The 27953-nt window shown below is 28.9% G+C and overlaps 1 protein-coding gene across 4 annotated transcripts in view; it reads left to right on the top strand.

Moving 5' to 3' along the window:
* Positions 1 to 27953, top strand: part of LOC145259140 (sister chromatid cohesion protein PDS5 homolog B-like) — a 246488-nt gene that overhangs the window by 99027 nt on the left and 119508 nt on the right. For all 4 annotated transcript variants that reach the window (XM_080116838.1, XM_080116835.1, XM_080116836.1 and 1 more), the window contains exons 4-7: positions 940 to 1026; positions 2449 to 2546; positions 3241 to 3367; positions 7645 to 7725. In XM_080116838.1, coding sequence (XP_079972964.1) covers positions 940 to 1026; positions 2449 to 2546; positions 3241 to 3367; positions 7645 to 7725 — 393 coding nt within the window. The remainder of the gene's footprint in view (positions 1 to 939; positions 1027 to 2448; positions 2547 to 3240; positions 3368 to 7644; positions 7726 to 27953) is intronic.

The raw sequence follows: 27953 nt of genomic DNA, 5'->3' as shown, positions 1-27953 counted from the left end.
CTGAACTTCTTGCTACTGAACTCCAGCAGTAGTGCCTATTCATGACAGGTCTGGGTGGGATTGTACACCTCTTGCCTCACAATTACAAATACAACTACCGTTACAGAGTGTATCCATTGTCTTTTGAAACTGAACAGACGCGGTGCATTATATACACAATATAGTAGAGTATCTGTTCTATAAAAAAAATGTAGAGAAAGTTGACTTTTTTAAATTTTTTACTAACAAAATTATTAAAATAGCTAACTTGTTTATGAAGAAACCAAAATGCATTGACTAAGCAATGTTATTGCATTTTATAAATGGGAGGGGGTCTGATCAGGGATTGAAACCAGGCCCCTTAGAACTCCAGTCTACTTCTCAATCAACTGAGCCAATATATTTTGTATTGCTAAGTTTATCAAAATGGAGCTTTATTCAACATGTTTAACTACCATATATCTGCAAAATGTTTTTTTTCTTTAGATACTCTTTCTAAAGGGAGATCCCAGTAAATAATTGAGTATAAAGTTTTCGTGTCAAAATCATGAAAGACCAGCAATAAGATTGAAGAATTGGATTTTGTTGAAATTCTGCTGCATCCACCTTAGTTAAAGTGTTGCTCCATCTGATTACTGTCTATTCCAATCAATGCAGCACTTCCTGAAGGATCACCGATTCGTGTTTTTTCAATCAAGTTGAAAGTGCTTTTGTTTATTTGAATTTTTTTTTTTTTTTTAAATAAATTTATACATAATTATTTTAACAAGGTGAACAAACTTTTTCCTTGACATTTTAACATTTAAAATAAAAAAAAATCTGTACTTATTCTGCATCAATACAAGAAAACTACTTTGCCTGCCTCTTCCTCTTCACCTCTATAACATTATGCCATTTACACAAGTTTTTGTATCCTATTCTAGATGATTCAATTATACTTAAATTTTTTTACTATTTCAGGAAATTTTCATGTTTTTGGTAAAACAGTTACGAGGACTTGAAGATCCAGAATCTCCATCTTTTAAGCGGTACTTTTATTTACTTGAGGTAAGTTTTCATTCGTTCAGGTAAGTTATTAGTGTGAACTATGTAGAGTCTTATTAGATAAGTTTTATTTTATGGGAGAAAATATGTCAAACTTAGTACTTTTTTCTCGGGAATATTGATTCTTAAATGTAGAATGTTTTTTAGCAAGTATTTTTACATCATGTGAAAATATGATGTGCATGACTTTTCTCTCCTTTTGCTCATATCATTTGGATTTTTTGGACTACTGTTCTCATCTTGAGTGTCATTTTGCCCACTGTTTTGGTCGATGTAACTGCTGATCTTCTTCAGCATTGATCGTTTGGAAATTCCAAGTGCTGTGTGTGTGTGCTCTCTGCTTATCTTAATCAATTTTCAATAAAAGTTTTAAAATAAAGCTGTTGCTTTTTCTGTTGAACTTGGTAAGGACTCGTGGTGTAATGAATAAAGGACTTGGTAAAATTCAGTTGTAATTGACATTCTTCTGGAGGTTGAAAGTGCAATCCTGAAGATGATGCTTCAAATACAATCGCAAATTAAGATGGCTTACGAAGTGAAAGCACGCTACCCCTGTGGATTAAATAAAAGGCTTCATTCAAAATTTCATGCAGATGTCCAAGTTCGGAAATTTCCTGAGTTTGGCAAGATTAAAGAAGGTTGGCGTTAACATCATCAGAAATGTGAAAATAACAGATGATGAAAACAGTAGTCTGAATAATGTGTATTATCAATCCTTATCTCAAAAATTCAGAAACATATCCTACTGCGAAAGCTTAAGAATGTCTGAAATTTATTTGTTCTTCTGGTGCAGATTTCAATGAGAACTCTGTGTGTTCAACAAATATTGAAGTTCAAAATTGTCCATAATTAACTTTCAAAAAAATAATAAATGAAAATATAATCACTGTTTTCATGAAGACGATACTGACAACAAAAGTAATAAGAAAATATGCACAAAACTAGAAAATGAGGTGCTTGTCCAGAATTCATATTATAATAAAAAACAAAAATTAAGAAAAATCAGTAGGATGTATGTACATGTGACAAAACGAAAATAGCATGTTCCAAAAATCACATAAATTGATAAAGTAGTTTTATTTTTAAATAAGAAAATCAAATTTTATAAGTATCCGAGAAGTGACCATCTTGCTTGTCATTTAAAAAAAAAAAAATGTCAAAAAAAACCAAAAAAAAACGAGAGATAACTCAACAATAATTCATACAATTCTGGACAAGAACAAATCTTTTTAATATCTAAAATTCTTCATCACAGTTGTTCAATAATTTAAAAATAGATTGAAACTTCATAATAGTTCAACTTGGGCAATAAATCTCTCCCTCTCTTATATATATAGTAACATGCACGTGAACACAAAGTATAAAAAATATCTAAATATCTTTCCAACCTTTGCATTAATTTTTTTTTCATGTTTTATATTTCAGAATTTAGCTTGGGTAAAGTCCTTCAATATTTGCATTGAACTTGATGATAGTCAAGAGATTTTCTGCCAGTTGTACAAACTCATGTTTTCTATTATCAAGTAAGAATTGTTTTTGTTTTGTATCAATTACTTTGTCCTGCTGAAATCCGAACCCACTCTCTATTAAGATCTACATCAAAAAATTCTACCTATTTAAGAAATTTATGGTTCCTACCTAGAACTTTGCTTATATTTAAAACAAATATTTTTTGAAAAAAAATCATTAAAAATATCCTATTCCAAAAATCTTCCCTCTCCCCCCGAATTCTCCCTCTATTAAGAAATAAAAATTAAGAAACATCTGTATGATGTATGTACTGTAAAGGAACAAAAATATCATATTCCAAAAATCATAAACTGATCAAGTTTTATTTTCATAAAAAAGATCATTTTAAGCAATTAATAAGAATTAATAGACATCACAACATAAATCTTGCAAGTTTAAATTATTATTGAGTTACCTCCCCCACCCCCTTTTTAAAAATGGTGGACAAGACAATCATTCCTCAAATACTTATGAAATTTGATTTTATTAAAAATAAAACTACTTGATCAATTTAGATAATTTTTGGAATATATTTTCGTTTTCAGGATGGGTACGTATATCACAGCTTTTTATTTTCGTATTTTAATATATGGGAAATAATAAACAACCACAATCCTATATACATATTGAAATTATGTAAAAACAGATTTTTGTCAGAGTTTTTAGTTTGTGAACCAAGACTAGGTTCATTTTATTTTATTTTTACAGTGAAAAACATTCAGCTAAAGTACGAACTTTCATGCTTGATATGATGGTACCTCTTATTACTGAAGCAGATACGGTTTCACAGGAACTACTGGATACCATTCTTATCAATCTCATTGAACCCTATAAGGTAATGTTTTTTTTTTTACGTTGAATTGTTGAGATTTTTCCTATTGTCTTGTAGGTTTATTATTCAAGTTTCGTTTATCGCAGATAAGTTTTGTGAAAAGGTATGTTTTTGCGATTATTTTTCACTCTTTGTCTATACCAATTCTTATGCTTTATGTTTGTTAAATATATATACAACAATTTTGCTGTATTTCAAAGTCCAAGGTTTTATTCATCTTACCAATTTTTTTTTTTTTTTTATAGTTAAAAAAAAATTTGGTACATTTTACAGATCTGTTCTGTTCATGGGGTCATCTTTGTTTTATAATTCAACTTTCCGACCATTGTTTTACGTCTTCCAATGGATGGTGGGAAATAAATACCATCATATTTATTTGCAAAGGGCAAAAGTAAGACACGTGTCGCTTGTTAATGTGGGGAAAATAATTTTTTTTTATAATCATTTTGGATTGGGATAAAAAAAGATTTTAATTGTCTTGATCTAAAAAGATTTTTCTTCACTGACTTAAGACAGAAAGGATTAAAAACACCAAAGTGTAGTATCTGTCTGATGCTACACTTCTAGCTAAAAGGATCTTACTATCTTGCAAGTCACTGGGTTTCAAAATTCTGGCAGAGTTTTTGTATGACTATTTCCTACAAAAATTAATTTAATGCGTTAAATAAACATAATAATGTAGTGTTAAGATTTAACAGTTAGCAAGATCAGACGAGTGTGAAATTGTTTTTAATAAATATTGCTATTTATCTATATATATAAAAGCGAAAATGTATGTATGTATGTTCGCTTTTTGTGTATGTCTACAAAAGGCTTTTTTGGCCAGGATTCTCGGTTGGCTCACTCCTTCTTAAAACTTTTTATATGCTGTCTAAATAATAATATCTATGACTATGGAACTCTGGTCGGGGCTATCTTTAATTTACCCAACTTTTACAAGCTATTTTCAAGATAGTTTTTGATCGCCGCGTAGCGGGGAAAACAGAAACTGGCTTCCAGCGCAAACCTAGGTCAAACATCACGCGACTTAACGTTCTCACACCTGCTAATTTCACTTTATAAATGTCAACTTAACAAACTTATCAATTCATCTATTCCCGTGGTCGAGATGGTTAGGTCGCAGGTTTTCTTCCCATTTCCTTTCCACCTCCGCATCAAAGGTTCGGGGTTCAGCCTACCTTTTTATTAAAACTTTTTTTTTTATCTTTTACACCTCCAAACGCCTGGCCAACGTTTTTTTTTTTTTTTTTTTAAATAGGGTTGTTTTGATCTGCCAGAAGTACAACAAAATTCAAAATATAAAGAGTAATGATCTTCATAATGAGAATTATGTTTCTGGACAATTCTGAGGAGCACAAAAGTTTCTGTTACCCCCCGCCCCATCCCTCATTTAATGATATATAATGATGTAATGTTAGTAAGGAGGTCTTCACAAAGTATGGTTAATATAAATGTATGATCAGAAATGATGTTGATTATTCAAATTTTATTTATCCCTGACAACACTAAATAGAAATAAGAGTTTCCATTAGTGCCCTTTCCCCACCTAACTTACCAAATATAATGTAAGGAGGCCTTCACAGCACTGCTAAAAGTATAGTTGAAATCAAAGTAAATATGATATTGCTAATGACAATAACACTGAGTAAAATAGAAGTTTCTCCTCCCCCACATCCTACCCAAAATGTAGAGATCCTAGTAAACTCATAAATTCTTTCCTCGCCCACCTATATCTACTATATACAGAGCAGTTATCTGTGTGTATGTGCAACTAGAAATCAAAAACTACAAAACAAACATCTACAAAGTTGGTATTTTTTTTTATCAGCATTATTCTAAGATATATAAGCTCTGGAATAAAAAATAAAACAAAAATATTAAATTGGTGCAGATTTTGTCGGGGTGAGAGTGTAACTGATTTTTTTCTAAGGAGTTATTTGCCTTACGTTTTTTTTTTCTTCTTTTTACACAGTGATCACCACTTATCAAGGCCCGGAAGCCACCCAGGAATAAGGGTTATTGCAAGTACATTACGTTAGTGTGGAGATTTGATGCAGTGTTTACTTAAGGGGACGGGTCATTAGGAATTTGTTAACATTGGACTTGAAGACATCCAAGTTGTAGTCCGGTGGGAAGCAGGCAGACGCAACAGAGTTCCACAGGCGTGCAGTTCTAAGAAAGAAGCTTTGTTCATGGAATCCGCGTTTTGATTTAGGCATAGATAAAGAGTGGGGAAAATTTTTGACAGTGGATTCAGCTAGACGGGTGTGTTTCGTGAAAGATTGGCGAGGGGGGACCAGAGATTGGAGTTTAGACGAGCACCTGCCATGGAACTAACGATAAAACAAGGATAGGCTCACAACGTCTCTTTTGTGGGAGAGAGGTTGCAGGGTAGAGAAAAGGGCATCCCCCACTAAGCCACGAAGTCTATTTTGTACTCTGTCAAGGCAGGATAGGCTGTTTTTAGCAGCTCCTGCCCAGATATGGCAACAGTATTCCATCCTTGGACATACTTGGCTTTTATATAGATAGAGAATTGCATCAGTAGTGAGATATCTTCTGGAGCGGTAGAAGGATCCCACCATCTTTCCAGCGACCTTGGCAACAGACTTGATGTACGTGTTCCATTTCAGATTAGGAGTAAAGGTCAAACCCAGAAGCTTGTCAAAACATGGAGCCTCACCCAGAAGAGAGCCATCCATCACAATTGATGCCAGATGGGGATCAGAGCGTTGATGATGTAAGGATAGGAGTTTGGTTTTGGATGCATTAAAGGTAACCAGCCACGTCTTCCCCCACTGAACCACGCACTCGAGATCAGAGGAGAGAGAATCAGAGAGAACTTTGTCATTTACAGCCTTTGATGTGTTGCCGTAGATGGTCGTGTCATCAGCATAGATGTCAACGAATGATTTAAGTATGTGTTTAGGGAGGTCATTGATGTAGATCAGGAAGAGAGTTGGGCCCAGGATTGACCCCTGAGGGACTCCAGCATTTATATTGCAGGCCTCCGATTTTTGTCCATCTACCACTACTCTTATGAGCCTATTGGAGAGAAATGATTTAATGATTGAGAAAACATTTCCAGTTATACTGTAACTGGAAATCTTGTGAAGTAGACCCTTATGCCATACCTTGTCGAAGGCTTTTGATATGTCAAGAGCAATTGCCCTAGAAAGGAAGCCTTTGTCAAGAGATTCACTAAACCTGTGGGATATAACTGTCAGCACATCTGCGGTAGATCTTGCAGAGCGGAAACCATATTGTGTGTCAGTAAGAAGGTTGTTCCTGCTAAGGTGGTTGACTATTTCTCTATTTAATATGGATTCCAGCAACTTACTCGTGTGTATATGCAACTAGAAATCAAAAACTACAAAACAAACATCTACAAAGTTGGTATTTTTTTATTGGCATTATTCTAAGATATATAAGCTCTGGAATAAAAATAAAACAAAAATATTAAATTGGTGCAGATTTTTTCGGGGTGAGAGTGTAACTGATTTTTTTCTAAGGAGTTATTTGCCTTATGTCGATTCATTCTTTGAGTAATCTATAAAAGTGTGTGTCCCGAAAGAAAGGAATGGGCTGAGTGAAGATGAAAGAGAAGATAAGGATAAGGGAGAAAGATAGAAGTTTTAAAACTGTTAGACTTTTGCCCTTCACAATGCTGGGTAACCATGCTAGTGTCAGTATATTAAGAAGATAATCTGAACCTTGGAAAAGAGAAGAGATGGGGGAATCAAGTTCAGAAATGACACGGGATGTACCAATGACTAATTAAGGAAGATTATAGATGTATGTGGAACATAGCGTGAAATAAGGAAAGGGAGGCGGGGCATAGATTGGAGCTCGTCTGAGCCCAAATCTATGGTCCCCCCCCCCTCATCTAACTTTCACTAAAAAGATTCGTCCGGTTGAAAACACTATCAATAATTTCCCCCACTCTTTATCTGTGACTAAACCTAAACATAGATTCCATGAACAAAGCTTCTTTCTTAGAACTGCATGCCTGTGGAACTCTCTCCTGTGTCCCTGCTTTCGAGTTGACTACAATTTGGTTGTCTCAACCTAAGGAAGTTCTTGATGAGCAGTTCCCCTTAACTAATCTAATTTACTAAATTTCCACTATTAACGATTACTACGATATTGTCCCATTGACTGGTGTACACTCATTAAACCTTATCTTGGAGTGGCTTCCGAGCCTTGATGAGTGGTCTTTATGAAAAAAAACCCCAGAAACATGAAAATTATGTACACTTTTCTTTTTCTCTTTCTTTCAGTCTCAAAATAAATTAGCTTATAACCTGGCCAAAGATTTGTTACGGAAAACCAGCTGTGCAGTAGAGCCATACATTCAGACTGTAAGTTTTAAAACTTTATCATTCTCTAAAGAATTTATTACAAGCTGTTTAATCAAAGAATTTTTATAACCGACTAATATCTAAAATCTACAGAAAAGTAAAAAAATTTTCTTTTCCTGTTTATAGGGTATAACTTATTTAATCATATTATAAAATATATTTTCCCTTCTTAATGATCTTTTTATAATATTGTTTTTATTTCAAACTTCTAGGAAGGATTACTTTTAACAAAAGAAAAGTGAATAGAATTTTTATAATGCATAATAACTTAATGTTGCTCGATTAATTGCTAGTGTTTTCAATTTTCCTTGTAGTTATCTTAATATTTTCATGGGGATGTTTTTCATAAATTCATATTTTACTAAAAATAAAGGAAAATTTGTGAATAGTTCTAAAAACAACAAAAAAAATTAAGTTAATTTTAAAGTCTGCTTATTTGCCTTGAGACAAGATCGACTTCGTTTGTAAACAAAACAAAATTTAGTAAGATTCTAATTATCTCCCTTGGACATTTTTTTTTTTTTTTTTTTAAACCTCCACTTAGCAAAATTGCATTTATTTTTACAAAATCTGATAAATTAATTGATTGATTAATATTTTGATAGATGTACGTTCTAAAAAGAATTTTTTAAAGCCCATTAGTTGTTGTAGTTAGCATTTCTATTAAATAGTGTCCCTTCTTTTAAAATAAATTGTTGCTTTAAGATGGCATAACCTGTTTTGGTCAAAGCTTTTATTTCTTATATTAAAAAGCAGATTGAGGCATGCAATATGTCAGACGCTGAAGGTTTGAATTCAATTTCCAAATTCCAAGAATAAAAATTATTCTCTCTCTCTCTCTCTCTCTCTCTCTCTCTCTCACTCTCTCTCTCTCTCTCTAGGATTACTTCTATTTTGGAGTAATCCACCCGAAGACTCCAAAAATAGAATATATAAACTATTGTTTTGTATGAATGATATGTATTCAATAAAAGAGAGTTTTCCTAAATTTTACGCTTCGAATTTGAGGGTATCAAAACCAAAGCAAAATATGATGAAAGTAAAAATAAAATAGATAAACCCCATAATTTATTATACCATACCTGTTCACACTGAAACACTTATCACAATATTCGCTGGATCTATATTAAAAGACCTTGTTAAACTTTGTGACATATTTCCATTCTATGGAGATCAGGCGCGAACGAACACCCCATAATTTTATTATAACATATTTCTTCAAACTGAAACATAATTATCAAAGTATATTTATGCAGATAGATATCAAAAGTCTTTATTAAAGTTTGTGCCTATTTCCATTCTATGGAGGCCAGGCGCGAACGCAGACCCCACAATTTTATTATACCATCCCTATTTAAGTTAAAACATACTTATCAAAGTATTCTTATGTACATCTATATCAAAAACACTTGTAAACGTTTTGTTTTCATTTTTTAATTCCATACTTTGTGGACCAAGTGCAAACGCAAACGCAGACCCCACAATTTTAATGAACCACTGTTCTGCCAGATCAAACATACCCATTCCTGTGCCTCGATACATCTATCATTATATGTAATCAGTTTTTTAAAATAGTCAACCATACAAAACAATACTTTATATATTCTATTTTTGGATTCTTTGGGTGGATTACTAAGTAATCCTAGGGAGACAGAGAGAGAGAGAGAGAGAGAGAAATATTTATCCTCTCAACTTGGCTTGGAATTTGGAAATTAATTCCAAACCTTCAGCCTCAGACATTTTGCCTGCCTCTATCTGCTTTTGAATATAAGCGATATAAGCTTTGACCGAAACAGGATATGCCATCTTAAAGCAACAATGTAATTTACAAGAAGGGACATTATTTCATCAAAATCTTGTCTACAACTATTAACAGGCTTAAAAAAAATACAATCACAAAATAAAAATTCATTTTAGAATGTACATCTATCAAAATATTATAAATAAATAAATCTATATATAAAAAATATTTCCAATAAACTTAATTTAATATTATTTATGTAACATTGATCTTTATCAGATTTTGTTAAAAAAAATGCAATTTTGTAGTAAAGTGAGCGATTACCAAAACAAATCTCCAAGGGAGATAAGCAGAATTTTACTAAATTTTGTTCTTTTGTTTACAAAGTCGATCAAAATCAAATAAGCAGACTTTAAAATTATCTCAATTTTTTGTTTTGTTTTTAGATCTATTCACAACATGTAACTTTTTTATAGTTAAGATAATACACAAGGAAAAATTTTCCTTTATTTTTAGTAAACCATAAATTCATGAAAAACATCCCTATGAAAATATTAGTCTCTTTTAAAAACGGTCCTAAAATCTGTTATCAATTGATATAGTTTTCCTACCTATCAAAAATTGATGAGTTTTCCTAAACTTTACGCTGCATCCAATTTCTAATTAAATTCTAAGTATAATTTTCATTAAATTAAACTATTTTAATTTAATACGGTCAGTGAGTAAAACTTTGTTTCATCTGAAGGTAAATTTATCTATTTATTATTATTAGTAGTAGTATTATTATTATAAGCAGCAAAGTTTAGTATCTGTTCTGAGACTACTACACCACCTTTTCCATCCTCATTTAGTGGAGGAGAAATCTTGTTGACTTGTTTTTCTTACTAAATAAACACTTTAAAATAAGTTAAATCACTAACAACGTAGAAAGCTAGGTAGAAAAATCGATTTTGCCTCTTAAAACAACAGTAAATAAGTATAAATTTTTTTTTTTTTAATATTATGCGGTCTGTAGTCTCGTTTTTGAACTGAACACTTTAAAATAAATTGAACTACTAACAACTTAGCCAGCTAGGTAGAAAACAAACACTTAGAAAATCAATTTTAAGTTTTTAAAACAACAGTAATTTACTAAAAATATTCTTAAGACATAAATATTTAAAATCTTAAAAGGTGCAACAAATGCCAATTACATTTTTATTAGTGCAAAAGACACATCTGATTGAGATTGTAAATAAAATAGTTTTTTTTTTTTTTTTTTTTTTTTTAAATTCCTTTTCAAAGTTTAATATTAATAGTTTTCGGTAAAATAATTTTCCGGGTAAACATTTTGTTGAATATTTTTCTGTTGAGGCAGAAATCTTTTTTCAAGAGAGTAGCTAACTTTTTAAAATTATATTTATCAAGAACATTAATGATAATAAAAATAATAAAATAATATTTATTAATAAAACATGCTCAGAATAACATCAAAAGTATCATCACATTATGTAATAATTGTCTTATTATTCAATAATACAAGTTTTTATACATATCAATTGAAAACACATTTTATGACCGCTCTCGAGGTATTGTTTTTAAAAGAAACTTGTAGTTTATTCAGTTCAAAAACGAGACTACAGACCGCATAATATTAAAAAAAAATATTTATACTTATTTACTGTTGTTTTAAGAGGCAAAATCGATTTTTTTACCTAGCTTGCTAAGTTGTTAGTGATTTAACTTATTTTAAAGTGTTTATTTAGTAAGAAGAACAAGTTAACAAGGATTTCTCCTCACTAAACGAGGATGGAAAAGGTGGTGTAGTAGTCTCAGAACAGATACTAAACTTTGCTGCTTATAATAATAATAATAATAATAATAAATAGATAAATTTACCTTCAGATGAAACAAAGTTTTACTCACTGACCGTATTAAATTAAAATAGTTAAATTTAATGAAAATTATACTTAGAATTAATTAGAAATTGGATGCAGTGTAAAGTTTAGGAAAACTCGTCAATTTTTGATAGGTAGGAAAACTCTCTTTTATTGAATACATATCAATTGATAACACATTTTAGGACCGTTGTTGAGGTATTGTTTTTAAAAGAAACTACATATATATATTTAAAAAAAATATATTTACTTGTTTACTGTTGTTTTAACATATATAAAATTGATTTTCTAAGTGTTCATTTTCTACCTAGCTTTGTAAGTTTTTAATGGTTGAACCTATTGTAAAACGTTTATTTAGGTTTAAAAAAAAGTAGTTTCGAGTGTTACTTTAGAACAAATAAAATGTTTGACATGAGAGTATCACGTCTTGGGAATCTCGATAATCGTTCAAAAATCGAAATTTAAAGAAATACTGACGTGGATATAGTTTTAAAAATACCCCCATCCCCTCCAAAAGAAAATAAATATTTTTTAAAGTAACGCCCAAGATCATTGTTCAGCAAAAATCAAACTATCGGAAGTGGATACGGTTGATTATGTAACGCAACTGAACAGAACGGAGTGATGGAGTCAAGACACGCAAAAACAAAATATGTTTATTTAAAAAAATTACTTTATTTTTTAACACATCTGGTGTTATTACAAAAGAAAAAGAAAAAACTTGTATTATTGAATAATAAGACAATTATTACATAATGTGATGATACTTTTGATGTTATTCTGAGCATGTTTTATTAATAAATATTATTTTATTATTTTTATTATCATTAATGTTCTTGATAAATATAATTTTAAAAAGTTAGCTACTTTCTTGAAAAAAGATTTCTGCCTCAACAGAAAAATATTCAACAAAATGTTTACCCGGAAAATTATTTTACCGAAAACTATTAATATTAAACTTTGAAAAGGAATTAAAAAAAAAAAAAAAAAAAAAAAAACTATTTTATTTACAATCTCAATCAGATGTGTCTTTTGCACTAATAAAAATGTAATTGGCATTTGTTGCACCTTTTAAGATTTTAAATATTTATGTCTTAAGAATATTTTTAGTAAATTACTGTTGTTTTAAAAACTTAAAATTGATTTTCTAAGTGTTTGTTTTCTACCTAGCTGGCTAAGTTGTTAGTAGTTCAATTTATTTTAAAGTGTTCAGTTCAAAAACGAGACTACAGACCGCATAATATTAAAAAAAAAAAAATTTATACTTATTTACTGTTGTTTTAAGAGGCAAAATCGATTTTTCTACCTAGCTTTCTACGTTGTTAGTGATTTAACTTATTTTAAAGTGTTTATTTACTAAGAAAAACAAGTCAACAAGATTTCTCCTCCACTAAATGAGGATGGAAAAGGTGGTGTAGTAGTCTCAGAACAGATACTAAACTTTGCTGCTTATAATAATAATACTACTACTAATAATAATAAATAGATAAATTTACCTTCAGATGAAACAAAGTTTTACTCACTGACCGTATTAAATTAAAATAGTTAAATTTAATGAAAATTATACTTAGAATTTAATTAGAAATTGGATGCAGCGTAAAGTTTAGGAAAACTCGTCAATTTTTGATAGGTAGGAAAACTCTCTTTTATTGAATACATATCAATTGATAACAGATTTTAGGACCGTTTTTAAAAGAGACTAATATTTTCATAGGGATGTTTTTCATGAATTTATGGTTTACTAAAAATAAAGGAAAATTTTTCCTTGTGTATTATCTTAACTATAAAAAAGTTACATGTTGTGAATAGTTCTAAAAACAAAACAAAAAATTGAGATAATTTTAAAGTCTGCTTATTTGATTTTGATCGACTTTGTAAACAAAAGAACAAAATTTAGTAAAATCCTGCTTATCTCCCTTGGAGATTTGTTTGGGTAATCGCTCACTTTACTACAAAATTGCATTTTTTTTAACAAAATCTGATAAAGATCAATGTTACATAAATAATATTAAATTAAGTTTATTGGAAATATTTTTTATATATAGATTTATTTATTTATAGTATTTTGATAGATGTACATTCTAAAATGAATTTTTATTTTGTGATTGTATTTTTTTTAAGCCTGTTAATAGTTGTAGACAAGATTTTGATGAAATAATGTCCCTTCTTGTAAAATACATTGTTGCTTTAAGATGGCATATCCTGTTTCGGTCAAAGCTTATATCGCTTATATTCAAAAGCAGATAGAGGCAGGCAAAATGTCTGAGGCTGAAGGTTTGGAATTAATTTCCAAATTCCAAGCCAAGTTGAGAGGATAAATATTATTCTCTCTCTCTCTCTCTCTCTCTCTCTCTCTCTCTCTCTCTGTCTCCCTAGGATTACTTAGTAATCCACCCAAAGAATCCAAAAATAGAATATATAAAGTATTGTTTTGTATGGTTGACTATTTTAAAAAACTGATTACATATAATGATAGATGTATCGAGGCACAGGAATGGGTATGTTTGATCTGGCAGAACGGTGGTTCATTAAAATTGTGGGGTCTGCGTTTGCGTTTGCACTTGGTCCACAAAGTATGGAATTAAAAAATGAAAACAAAACGTTTACAAGTGTTTTTGATATAGATGTACATAAGAATACTTTGATAAGTATGTTTTAACTTAAATAGGGATGGTATAATAAAATTGTGGGGTCTGCGTTCGCGCCTGGCCTCCATAGAATGGAAATAGGCACAAACTTTAATAAAGACTTTTGATATCTATCTGCATAAATATACTTTGATAATTATGTTTCAGTTTGAAGAAATATGTTATAATAAAATTATGGGGTGTTCGTTCGCGCCTGATCTCCATAGAATGGAAATATGTCACAAAGTTTAACAAGATCTTTTAATATAGATCCAGCGAATATTGTGATAAGTGTTTCAGTGTGAACAGGTATGGTATAATAAATTATGGGGTTTATCTATTTTATTTTTACTTTCATCATATTTTGCTTTGGTTTTGATACCCTCAAATTCGAAGCGTAAAATTTAGGAAAACTCTCTTTTATTGAAAACACATTTTATGACCGCTCTCGAGGTATTGTTTTTAAAAGAAACTTGTAGTTTATTCAGTTCAAAAACGAGACTACAGACCGCATAATATTAAAAAAAAATATTTATACTTATTTACTGTTGTTTTAAGAGGCAAAATCGATTTTTCTACCTAGCTTGCTAAGTTGTTAGTGATTTAACTTATTTTAAAGTGTTTATTTAGTAAGAAGAACAAGTTAACAAGGATTTCTCCTCACTAAACGAGGATGGAAAAGGTGGTGTAGTAGTCTCAGAACAGATACTAAACTTTGCTGCTTATAATAATAATAATAATAATAAATAGATAAATTTACCTTCAGATGAAACAAAGTTTTACTCACTGACCGTATTATATTAAAATAGTTAAATTTAATGAAAATTATACTTAGAATTAATTAGAAATTGGATGCAGCGTAAAGTTTAGGAAAACTCGTCAATTTTTGATAGGTAGGAAAACTCTCTTTTATTGAATACATATCAATTGAAAACACATTTTAGGACCGTTGTTGAGGTATTGTTTTTAAAAGAAACTACATATATATATTTAAAAAAAATATATTTACTTGTTTACTGTTGTTTTAACATATATAAAATTGATTTTCTAAGTGTTCATTTTCTACCTAGCTTTGTAAGTTTTTAATGGTTGAACCTATTGTAAAACGTTTATTTAGGTTTAAAAAAAAGTAGTTTCGAGTGTTACTTTAGAACAAATAAAATGTTTGACATGAGAGTATCACGTCTTGGGAATCTCGATAATCGTTCAAAAATCGAAATTTAAAGAAATACTGACGTGGATATAGTTTTAAAAATACCCCCATCCCCTCCAAAAGAAAATAAATATTTTTTAAAGTAACGCCCAAGATCATTGTTCAGCAAAAATCAAACTATCGGAAGTGGATACGGTTGATTATGTAACGCAACTGAACAGAACGGAGTGATGGAGTCAAGACACGCAAAAACAAAATATGTTTATTTAAAAAAATTACTTTATTTTTTAACACATCTGGTGTTATTACAAAAGAAAAAGAAAAAACTTGTATTATTGAATAATAAGACAATTATTACATAATGTGATGATACTTTTGATGTTATTCTGAGCATGTTTTATTAATAAATATTATTTTATTATTTTTATTATCATTAATGTTCTTGATAAATATAATTTTAAAAAGTTAGCTACTTTCTTGAAAAAAGATTTCTGCCTCAACAGAAAAATATTCAACAAAATGTTTACCCGGAAAATTATTTTTACGAAAACTATTAATATTAAACTTTGAAAAGGAATTTAAAAAAAAAAAACAAAAAAAAAAACTATTTTATTTACAATCTCAATCAGATGTGTCTTTTGCACTAATAAAAATGTAATTGGCATTTGTTGCACCTTTTAAGATTTTAAATATTTATGTCTTAAGAATATTTTTAGTAAATTACTGTTGTTTTAAAAACTTAAAATTGATTTTCTAAGTGTTTGTTTTCTACCTAGCTGGCTAAGTTGTTAGTAGTTCAATTTATTTTAAAGTGTTCAGTTCAAAAACGAGACTACAGACCGCATAATATTAAAAAAAAAAAAATTTATACTTATTTACTGTTGTTTTAAGAGGCAAAATCGATTTTTCTACCTAGCTTTCTACGTTGTTAGTGATTTAACTTATTTTAAAGTGTTTATTTAGTAAGAAAAACAAGTCAACAAGATTTCTCCTCCACTAAATGAGGATGGAAAAGGTGGTGTAGTAGTCTCAGAACAGATACTAAACTTTGCTGCTTATAATAATAATACTACTACTAATAATAATAAATAGATAAATTTACCTTCAGATGAAACAAAGTTTTACTCACTGACCGTATTAAATTAAAATAGTTAAATTTAATGAAAATTATACTTAGAATTTAATTAGAAATTGGATGCAGCGTAAAGTTTAGGAAAACTCGTCAATTTTTGATAGGTAGGAAAACTCTCTTTTATTGAATACATATCAATTGATAACAGATTTTAGGACCGTTTTTAAAAGAGACTAATATTTTCATAGGGATGTTTTTCATGAATTTATGGTTTACTAAAAATAAAGGAAAATTTTTCCTTGTGTATTATCTTAACTATAAAAAAGTTACATGTTGTGAATAGTTCTAAAAACAAAACAAAAAATTGAGATAATTTTAAAGTCTGCTTATTTGATTTTGATCGACTTTGTAAACAAAAGAACAAAATTTAGTAAAATCCTGCTTATCTCCCTTGGAGATTTGTTTGGGTAATCGCTCACTTTACTACAAAATTGCATTTTTTTTAACAAAATCTGATAAAGATCAATGTTACATAAATAATATTAAATTAAGTTTATTGGAAATATTTTTTATATATAGATTTATTTATTTATAGTATTTTGATAGATGTACATTCTAAAATGAATTTTTATTTTGTGATTGTATTTTTTTTAAGCCTGTTAATAGTTGTAGACAAGATTTTGATGAAATAATGTCCCTTCTTGTAAAATACATTGTTGCTTTAAGATGGCATATCCTGTTTCGGTCAAAGCTTATATCGCTTATATTCAAAAGCAGATAGAGGCAGGCAAAATGTCTGAGGCTGAAGGTTTGGAATTAATTTCCAAATTCCAAGCCAAGTTGAGAGGATAAATATTATTCTCTCTCTCTCTCTCTCTCTCTCTCTCTCTCTCTGTCTCCCTAGGATTACTTAGTAATCCACCCAAAGAATCCAAAAATAGAATATATAAAGTATTGTTTTGTATGGTTGACTATTTTAAAAAACTGATTACATATAATGATAGATGTATCGAGGCACAGGAATGGGTATGTTTGATCTGGCAGAACGGTGGTTCATTAAAATTGTGGGGTCTGCGTTTGCGTTTGCACTTGGTCCACAAAGTATGGAATTAAAAAATGAAAACAAAACGTTTACAAGTGTTTTTGATATAGATGTACATAAGAATACTTTGATAAGTATGTTTTAACTTAAATAGGGATGGTATAATAAAATTGTGGGGTCTGCGTTCGCGCCTGGCCTCCATAGAATGGAAATAGGCACAAACTTTAATAAAGACTTTTGATATCTATCTGCATAAATATACTTTGATAATTATGTTTCAGTTTGAAGAAATATGTTATAATAAAATTATGGGGTGTTTGTTCGCGCCTGATCTCCATAGAATGGAAATATGTCACAAAGTTTAACAAGATCTTTTAATATAGATCCAGCGAATATTGTGATAAGTGTTTCAGTGTGAACAGGTATGGTATAATAAATTATGGGGTTTATCTATTTTATTTTTACTTTCATCATATTTTGCTTTGGTTTTGATACCCTCAAATTCGAAGCGTAAAATTTAGGAAAACTCTCTTTTATTGAAAACACATTTTATGACCGCTCTCGAGGTATTGTTTTTAAAAGAAACTTGTAGTTTATTCAGTTCAAAAACGAGACTACAGACCGCATAATATTAAAAAAAAATATTTATACTTATTTACTGTTGTTTTAAGAGGCAAAATCGATTTTTCTACCTAGCTTGCTAAGTTGTTAGTGATTTAACTTATTTTAAAGTGTTTATTTAGTAAGAAGAACAAGTTAACAAGGATTTCTCCTCACTAAACGAGGATGGAAAAGGTGGTGTAGTAGTCTCAGAACAGATACTAAACTTTGCTGCTTATAATAATAATAATAATAATAAATAGATAAATTTACCTTCAGATGAAACAAAGTTTTACTCACTGACCGTATTATATTAAAATAGTTAAATTTAATGAAAATTATACTTAGAATTAATTAGAAATTGGATGCAGCGTAAAGTTTAGGAAAACTCGTCAATTTTTGATAGGTAGGAAAACTCTCTTTTATTGAATACATATCAATTGAAAACACATTTTAGGACCGTTGTTGAGGTATTGTTTTTAAAAGAAACTACATATATATATTTAAAAAAAATATATTTACTTGTTTACTGTTGTTTTAACATATATAAAATTGATTTTCTAAGTGTTCATTTTCTACCTAGCTTTGTAAGTTTTTAATGGTTGAACCTATTGTAAAACGTTTATTTAGGTTTAAAAAAAAGTAGTTTCGAGTGTTACTTTAGAACAAATAAAATGTTTGACATGAGAGTATCACGTCTTGGGAATCTCGATAATCGTTCAAAAATCGAAATTTAAAGAAATACTGACGTGGATATAGTTTTAAAAATACCCCCATCCCCTCCAAAAGAAAATAAATATTTTTTAAAGTAACGCCCAAGATCATTGTTCAGCAAAAATCAAACTATCGGAAGTGGATACGGTTGATTATGTAACGCAACTGAACAGAACGGAGTGATGGAGTCAAGACACGCAAAAACAAAATATGTTTATTTAAAAAAATTACTTTATTTTTTAACACATCTGGTGTTATTACAAAAGAAAAAGAAAAAACTTGTATTATTGAATAATAAGACAATTATTACATAATGTGATGATACTTTTGATGTTATTCTGAGCATGTTTTATTAATAAATATTATTTTATTATTTTTATTATCATTAATGTTCTTGATAAATATAATTTTAAAAAGTTAGCTACTTTCTTGAAAAAAGATTTCTGCCTCAACAGAAAAATATTCAACAAAATGTTTACCCGGAAAATTATTTTTACGAAAACTATTAATATTAAACTTTGAAAAGGAATTTTAAAAAAAAAAACAAAAAAAAAAAACTATTTTATTTACAATCTCAATCAGATGTGTCTTTTGCACTAATAAAAATGTAATTGGCATTTGTTGCACCTTTTAAGATTTTAAATATTTATGTCTTAAGAATATTTTTAGTAAATTACTGTTGTTTTAAAAACTTAAAATTGATTTTCTAAGTGTTTGTTTTCTACCTAGCTGGCTAAGTTGTTAGTAGTTCAATTTATTTTAAAGTGTTCAGTTCAAAAACGAGACTACAGACCGCATAATATTAAAAAAAAAAAAATTTATACTTATTTACTGTTGTTTTAAGAGGCAAAATCGATTTTTCTACCTAGCTTTCTACGTTGTTAGTGATTTAACTTATTTTAAAGTGTTTATTTAGTAAGAAAAACAAGTCAACAAGATTTCTCCTCCACTAAATGAGGATGGAAAAGGTGGTGTAGTAGTCTCAGAACAGATACTAAACTTTGCTGCTTATAATAATAATACTACTACTAATAATAATAAATAGATAAATTTACCTTCAGATGAAACAAAGTTTTACTCACTGACCGTATTAAATTAAAATAGTTAAATTTAATGAAAATTATACTTAGAATTTAATTAGAAATTGGATGCAGCGTAAAGTTTAGGAAAACTCGTCAATTTTTGATAGGTAGGAAAACTCTCTTTTATTGAATACATATCAATTGATAACAGATTTTAGGACCGTTTTTAAAAGAGACTAATATTTTCATAGGGATGTTTTTCATGAATTTATGGTTTACTAAAAATAAAGGAAAATTTTTCCTTGTGTATTATCTTAACTATAAAAAAGTTACATGTTGTGAATAGTTCTAAAAACAAAACAAAAAATTGAGATAATTTTAAAGTCTGCTTATTTGATTTTGATCGACTTTGTAAACAAAAGAACAAAATTTAGTAAAATCCTGCTTATCTCCCTTGGAGATTTGTTTGGGTAATCGCTCACTTTACTACAAAATTGCATTTTTTTTAACAAAATCTGATAAAGATCAATGTTACATAAATAATATTAAATTAAGTTTATTGGAAATATTTTTTATATATAGATTTATTTATTTATAGTATTTTGATAGATGTACATTCTAAAATGAATTTTTATTTTGTGATTGTATTTTTTTTAAGCCTGTTAATAGTTGTAGACAAGATTTTGATGAAATAATGTCCCTTCTTGTAAAATACATTGTTGCTTTAAGATGGCATATCCTGTTTCGGTCAAAGCTTATATCGCTTATATTCAAAAGCAGATAGAGGCAGGCAAAATGTCTGAGGCTGAAGGTTTGGAATTAATTTCCAAATTCCAAGCCAAGTTGAGAGGATAAATATTATTCTCTCTCTCTCTCTCTCTCTCTCTCTCTCTCTCTCTCTCTGTCTCCCTAGGATTACTTAGTAATCCACCCAAAGAATCCAAAAATAGAATATATAAAGTATTGTTTTGTATGGTTGACTATTTTAAAAAACTGATTACATATAATGATAGATGTATCGAGGCACAGGAATGGGTATGTTTGATCTGGCAGAACGGTGGTTCATTAAAATTGTGGGGTCTGCGTTTGCGTTTGCACTTGGTCCACAAAGTATGGAATTAAAAAATGAAAACAAAACGTTTACAAGTGTTTTTGATATAGATGTACATAAGAATACTTTGATAAGTATGTTTTAACTTAAATAGGGATGGTATAATAAAATTGTGGGGTCTGCGTTCGCGCCTGGCCTCCATAGAATGGAAATAGGCACAAACTTTAATAAAGACTTTTGATATCTATCTGCATAAATATACTTTGATAATTATGTTTCAGTTTGAAGAAATATGTTATAATAAAATTATGGGGTGTTCGTTCGCGCCTGATCTCCATAGAATGGAAATATGTCACAAAGTTTAACAAGATCTTTTAATATAGATCCAGCGAATATTGTGATAAGTGTTTCAGTGTGAACAGGTATGGTATAATAAATTATGGGGTTTATCTATTTTATTTTTACTTTCATCATATTTTGCTTTGGTTTTGATACCCTCAAATTCGAAGCGTAAAATTTAGGAAAACTCTCTTTTATTGAAAACACATTTTATGACCGCTCTCGAGGTATTGTTTTTAAAAGAAACTTGTAGTTTATTCAGTTCAAAAACGAGACTACAGACCGCATAATATTAAAAAAAAATATTTATACTTATTTACTGTTGTTTTAAGAGGCAAAATCGATTTTTCTACCTAGCTTGCTAAGTTGTTAGTGATTTAACTTATTTTAAAGTGTTTATTTAGTAAGAAGAACAAGTTAACAAGGATTTCTCCTCACTAAACGAGGATGGAAAAGGTGGTGTAGTAGTCTCAGAACAGATACTAAACTTTGCTGCTTATAATAATAATAATAATAATAAATAGATAAATTTACCTTCAGATGAAACAAAGTTTTACTCACTGACCGTATTATATTAAAATAGTTAAATTTAATGAAAATTATACTTAGAATTAATTAGAAATTGGATGCAGCGTAAAGTTTAGGAAAACTCGTCAATTTTTGATAGGTAGGAAAACTCTCTTTTATTGAATACATATCAATTGAAAACACATTTTAGGACCGTTGTTGAGGTATTGTTTTTAAAAGAAACTACATATATATATTTAAAAAAAATATATTTACTTGTTTACTGTTGTTTTAACATATATAAAATTGATTTTCTAAGTGTTCATTTTCTACCTAGCTTTGTAAGTTTTTAATGGTTGAACCTATTGTAAAACGTTTATTTAGGTTTAAAAAAAAGTAGTTTCGAGTGTTACTTTAGAACAAATAAAATGTTTGACATGAGAGTATCACGTCTTGGGAATCTCGATAATCGTTCAAAAATCGAAATTTAAAGAAATACTGACGTGGATATAGTTTTAAAAATACCCCCATCCCCTCCAAAAGAAAATAAATATTTTTTAAAGTAACGCCCAAGATCATTGTTCAGCAAAAATCAAACTATCGGAAGTGGATACGGTTGATTATGTAACGCAACTGAACAGAACGGAGTGATGGAGTCAAGACACGCAAAAACAAAATATGTTTATTTAAAAAAATTACTTTATTTTTTAACACATCTGGTGTTATTACAAAAGAAAAAGAAAAAACTTGTATTATTGAATAATAAGACAATTATTACATAATGTGATGATACTTTTGATGTTATTCTGAGCATGTTTTATTAATAAATATTATTTTATTATTTTTATTATCATTAATGTTCTTGATAAATATAATTTTAAAAAGTTAGCTACTTTCTTGAAAAAAGATTTCTGCCTCAACAGAAAAATATTCAACAAAATGTTTACCCGGAAAATTATTTTTACGAAAACTATTAATATTAAACTTTGAAAAGGAATTTAAAAAAAAAAAACAAAAAAAAAAAACTATTTTATTTACAATCTCAATCAGATGTGTCTTTTGCACTAATAAAAATGTAATTGGCATTTGTTGCACCTTTTAAGATTTTAAATATTTATGTCTTAAGAATATTTTTAGTAAATTACTGTTGTTTTAAAAACTTAAAATTGATTTTCTAAGTGTTTGTTTTCTACCTAGCTGGCTAAGTTGTTAGTAGTTCAATTTATTTTAAAGTGTTCAGTTCAAAAACGAGACTACAGACCGCATAATATTAAAAAAAAAAAAATTTATACTTATTTACTGTTGTTTTAAGAGGCAAAATCGATTTTTCTACCTAGCTTTCTACGTTGTTAGTGATTTAACTTATTTTAAAGTGTTTATTTAGTAAGAAAAACAAGTCAACAAGATTTCTCCTCCACTAAATGAGGATGGAAAAGGTGGTGTAGTAGTCTCAGAACAGATACTAAACTTTGCTGCTTATAATAATAATACTACTACTAATAATAATAAATAGATAAATTTACCTTCAGATGAAACAAAGTTTTACTCACTGACCGTATTAAATTAAAATAGTTAAATTTAATGAAAATTATACTTAGAATTTAATTAGAAATTGGATGCAGCGTAAAGTTTAGGAAAACTCGTCAATTTTTGATAGGTAGGAAAACTCTCTTTTATTGAATACATATCAATTGATAACAGATTTTAGGACCGTTTTTAAAAGAGACTAATATTTTCATAGGGATGTTTTTCATGAATTTATGGTTTACTAAAAATAAAGGAAAATTTTTCCTTGTGTATTATCTTAACTATAAAAAAGTTACATGTTGTGAATAGTTCTAAAAACAAAACAAAAAATTGAGATAATTTTAAAGTCTGCTTATTTGATTTTGATCGACTTTGTAAACAAAAGAACAAAATTTAGTAAAATCCTGCTTATCTCCCTTGGAGATTTGTTTGGGTAATCGCTCACTTTACTACAAAATTGCATTTTTTTTAACAAAATCTGATAAAGATCAATGTTACATAAATAATATTAAATTAAGTTTATTGGAAATATTTTTTATATATAGATTTATTTATTTATAGTATTTTGATAGATGTACATTCTAAAATGAATTTTTATTTTGTGATTGTATTTTTTTTAAGCCTGTTAATAGTTGTAGACAAGATTTTGATGAAATAATGTCCCTTCTTGTAAAATACATTGTTGCTTTAAGATGGCATATCCTGTTTCGGTCAAAGCTTATATCGCTTATATTCAAAAGCAGATAGAGGCAGGCAAAATGTCTGAGGCTGAAGGTTTGGAATTAATTTCCAAATTCCAAGCCAAGTTGAGAGGATAAATATTATTCTCTCTCTCTCTCTCTCTCTCTCTCTCTCTCTCTGTCTCCCTAGGATTACTTAGTAATCCACCCAAAGAATCCAAAAATAGAATATATAAAGTATTGTTTTGTATGGTTGACTATTTTAAAAAACTGATTACATATAATGATAGATGTATCGAGGCACAGGAATGGGTATGTTTGATCTGGCAGAACGGTGGTTCATTAAAATTGTGGGGTCTGCGTTTGCGTTTGCACTTGGTCCACAAAGTATGGAATTAAAAAATGAAAACAAAACGTTTACAAGTGTTTTTGATATAGATGTACATAAGAATACTTTGATAAGTATGTTTTAACTTAAATAGGGATGGTATAATAAAATTGTGGGGTCTGCGTTCGCGCCTGGCCTCCATAGAATGGAAATAGGCACAAACTTTAATAAAGACTTTTGATATCTATCTGCATAAATATACTTTGATAATTATGTTTCAGTTTGAAGAAATATGTTATAATAAAATTATGGGGTGTTTGTTCGCGCCTGATCTCCATAGAATGGAAATATGTCACAAAGTTTAACAAGATCTTTTAATATAGATCCAGCGAATATTGTGATAAGTGTTTCAGTGTGAACAGGTATGGTATAATAAATTATGGGGTTTATCTATTTTATTTTTACTTTCATCATATTTTGCTTTGGTTTTGATACCCTCAAATTCGAAGCGTAAAATTTAGGAAAACTCTCTTTTATTGAAAACACATTTTATGACCGCTCTCGAGGTATTGTTTTTAAAAGAAACTTGTAGTTTATTCAGTTCAAAAACGAGACTACAGACCGCATAATATTAAAAAAAAATATTTATACTTATTTACTGTTGTTTTAAGAGGCAAAATCGATTTTTCTACCTAGCTTGCTAAGTTGTTAGTGATTTAACTTATTTTAAAGTGTTTATTTAGTAAGAAGAACAAGTTAACAAGGATTTCTCCTCACTAAACGAGGATGGAAAAGGTGGTGTAGTAGTCTCAGAACAGATACTAAACTTTGCTGCTTATAATAATAATAATAATAATAAATAGATAAATTTACCTTCAGATGAAACAAAGTTTTACTCACTGACCGTATTATATTAAAATAGTTAAATTTAATGAAAATTATACTTAGAATTAATTAGAAATTGGATGCAGCGTAAAGTTTAGGAAAACTCGTCAATTTTTGATAGGTAGGAAAACTCTCTTTTATTGAATACATATCAATTGAAAACACATTTTAGGACCGTTGTTGAGGTATTGTTTTTAAAAGAAACTACATATATATATTTAAAAAAAATATATTTACTTGTTTACTGTTGTTTTAACATATATAAAATTGATTTTCTAAGTGTTCATTTTCTACCTAGCTTTGTAAGTTTTTAATGGTTGAACCTATTGTAAAACGTTTATTTAGGTTTAAAAAAAAGTAGTTTCGAGTGTTACTTTAGAACAAATAAAATGTTTGACATGAGAGTATCACGTCTTGGGAATCTCGATAATCGTTCAAAAATCGAAATTTAAAGAAATACTGACGTGGATATAGTTTTAAAAATACCCCCATCCCCTCCAAAAGAAAATAAATATTTTTTAAAGTAACGCCCAAGATCATTGTTCAGCAAAAATCAAACTATCGGAAGTGGATACGGTTGATTATGTAACGCAACTGAACAGAACGGAGTGATGGAGTCAAGACACGCAAAAACAAAATATGTTTATTTAAAAAAATTACTTTATTTTTTAACACATCTGGTGTTATTACAAAAGAAAAAGAAAAAACTTGTATTATTGAATAATAAGACAATTATTACATAATGTGATGATACTTTTGATGTTATTCTGAGCATGTTTTATTAATAAATATTATTTTATTATTTTTATTATCATTAATGTTCTTGATAAATATAATTTTAAAAAGTTAGCTACTTTCTTGAAAAAAGATTTCTGCCTCAACAGAAAAATATTCAACAAAATGTTTACCCGGAAAATTATTTTTACGAAAACTATTAATATTAAACTTTGAAAAGGAATTTTAAAAAAAAAAACAAAAAAAAAAAACTATTTTATTTACAATCTCAATCAGATGTGTCTTTTGCACTAATAAAAATGTAATTGGCATTTGTTGCACCTTTTAAGATTTTAAATATTTATGTCTTAAGAATATTTTTAGTAAATTACTGTTGTTTTAAAAACTTAAAATTGATTTTCTAAGTGTTTGTTTTCTACCTAGCTGGCTAAGTTGTTAGTAGTTCAATTTATTTTAAAGTGTTCAGTTCAAAAACGAGACTACAGACCGCATAATATTAAAAAAAAAAAAATTTATACTTATTTACTGTTGTTTTAAGAGGCAAAATCGATTTTTCTACCTAGCTTTCTACGTTGTTAGTGATTTAACTTATTTTAAAGTGTTTATTTAGTAAGAAAAACAAGTCAACAAGATTTCTCCTCCACTAAATGAGGATGGAAAAGGTGGTGTAGTAGTCTCAGAACAGATACTAAACTTTGCTGCTTATAATAATAATACTACTACTAATAATAATAAATAGATAAATTTACCTTCAGATGAAACAAAGTTTTACTCACTGACCGTATTAAATTAAAATAGTTAAATTTAATGAAAATTATACTTAGAATTTAATTAGAAATTGGATGCAGCGTAAAGTTTAGGAAAACTCGTCAATTTTTGATAGGTAGGAAAACTCTCTTTTATTGAATACATATCAATTGATAACAGATTTTAGGACCGTTTTTAAAAGAGACTAATATTTTCATAGGGATGTTTTTCATGAATTTATGGTTTACTAAAAATAAAGGAAAATTTTTCCTTGTGTATTATCTTAACTATAAAAAAGTTACATGTTGTGAATAGTTCTAAAAACAAAACAAAAAATTGAGATAATTTTAAAGTCTGCTTATTTGATTTTGATCGACTTTGTAAACAAAAGAACAAAATTTAGTAAAATCCTGCTTATCTCCCTTGGAGATTTGTTTGGGTAATCGCTCACTTTACTACAAAATTGCATTTTTTTTAACAAAATCTGATAAAGATCAATGTTACATAAATAATATTAAATTAAGTTTATTGGAAATATTTTTTATATATAGATTTATTTATTTATAGTATTTTGATAGATGTACATTCTAAAATGAATTTTTATTTTGTGATTGTATTTTTTTTAAGCCTGTTAATAGTTGTAGACAAGATTTTGATGAAATAATGTCCCTTCTTGTAAAATACATTGTTGCTTTAAGATGGCATATCCTGTTTCGGTCAAAGCTTATATCGCTTATATTCAAAAGCAGATAGAGGCAGGCAAAATGTCTGAGGCTGAAGGTTTGGAATTAATTTCCAAATTCCAAGCCAAGTTGAGAGGATAAATATTATTCTCTCTCTCTCTCTCTCTCTCTGTCTCCCTAGGATTACTTAGTAATCCACCCAAAGAATCCAAAAATAGAATATATAAAGTATTGTTTTGTATGGTTGACTATTTTAAAAAACTGATTACATATAATGATAGATGTATCGAGGCACAGGAATGGGTATGTTTGATCTGGCAGAACGGTGGTTCATTAAAATTGTGGGGTCTGCGTTTGCGTTTGCACTTGGTCCACAAAGTATGGAATTAAAAAATGAAAACAAAACGTTTACAAGTGTTTTTGATATAGATGTACATAAGAATACATTGATAAGTATGTTTTAACTTAAATAGGGATGGTATAATAAAATTGTGGGGTCTGCGTTCGCGCCTGGCCTCCATAGAATGGAAATAGGCACAAACTTTAATAAAGACTTTTGATATCTATCTGCATAAATATACTTTGATAATTATGTTTCAGTTTGAAGAAATATGGTATAATAAAATTATGGGGTGTTCGTTCGCGCCTGATCTCCATAGAATGGAAATATGTCACAAAGTTTAACAAGGTCTTTTAATATAGATCCAGCGAATATTGTGATAAGTGTTTCAGTGTGAACAGGTATGGTATAATAAATTATGGGGTTTATCTATTTTATTTTTACTTTCATCATATTTTGCTTTGGTTTTGATACCCTCAAATTCGAAGCGTAAAATTTAGGAAAACTCTCTTTTATTGAAAACACATTTTATGACCGCTCTCGAGGTATTGTTTTTAA

Source organism: Euprymna scolopes, chromosome 34 (assembly GCF_053919585.1).
Source record: "Euprymna scolopes isolate OS-2025 chromosome 34, ASM5391958v1, whole genome shotgun sequence".
In the NCBI taxonomy this organism is placed as follows: Eukaryota; Metazoa; Mollusca; class Cephalopoda; order Sepiida; family Sepiolidae; genus Euprymna; species Euprymna scolopes.
This window is presented reverse-complemented; position numbering and strand designations above follow the sequence as displayed.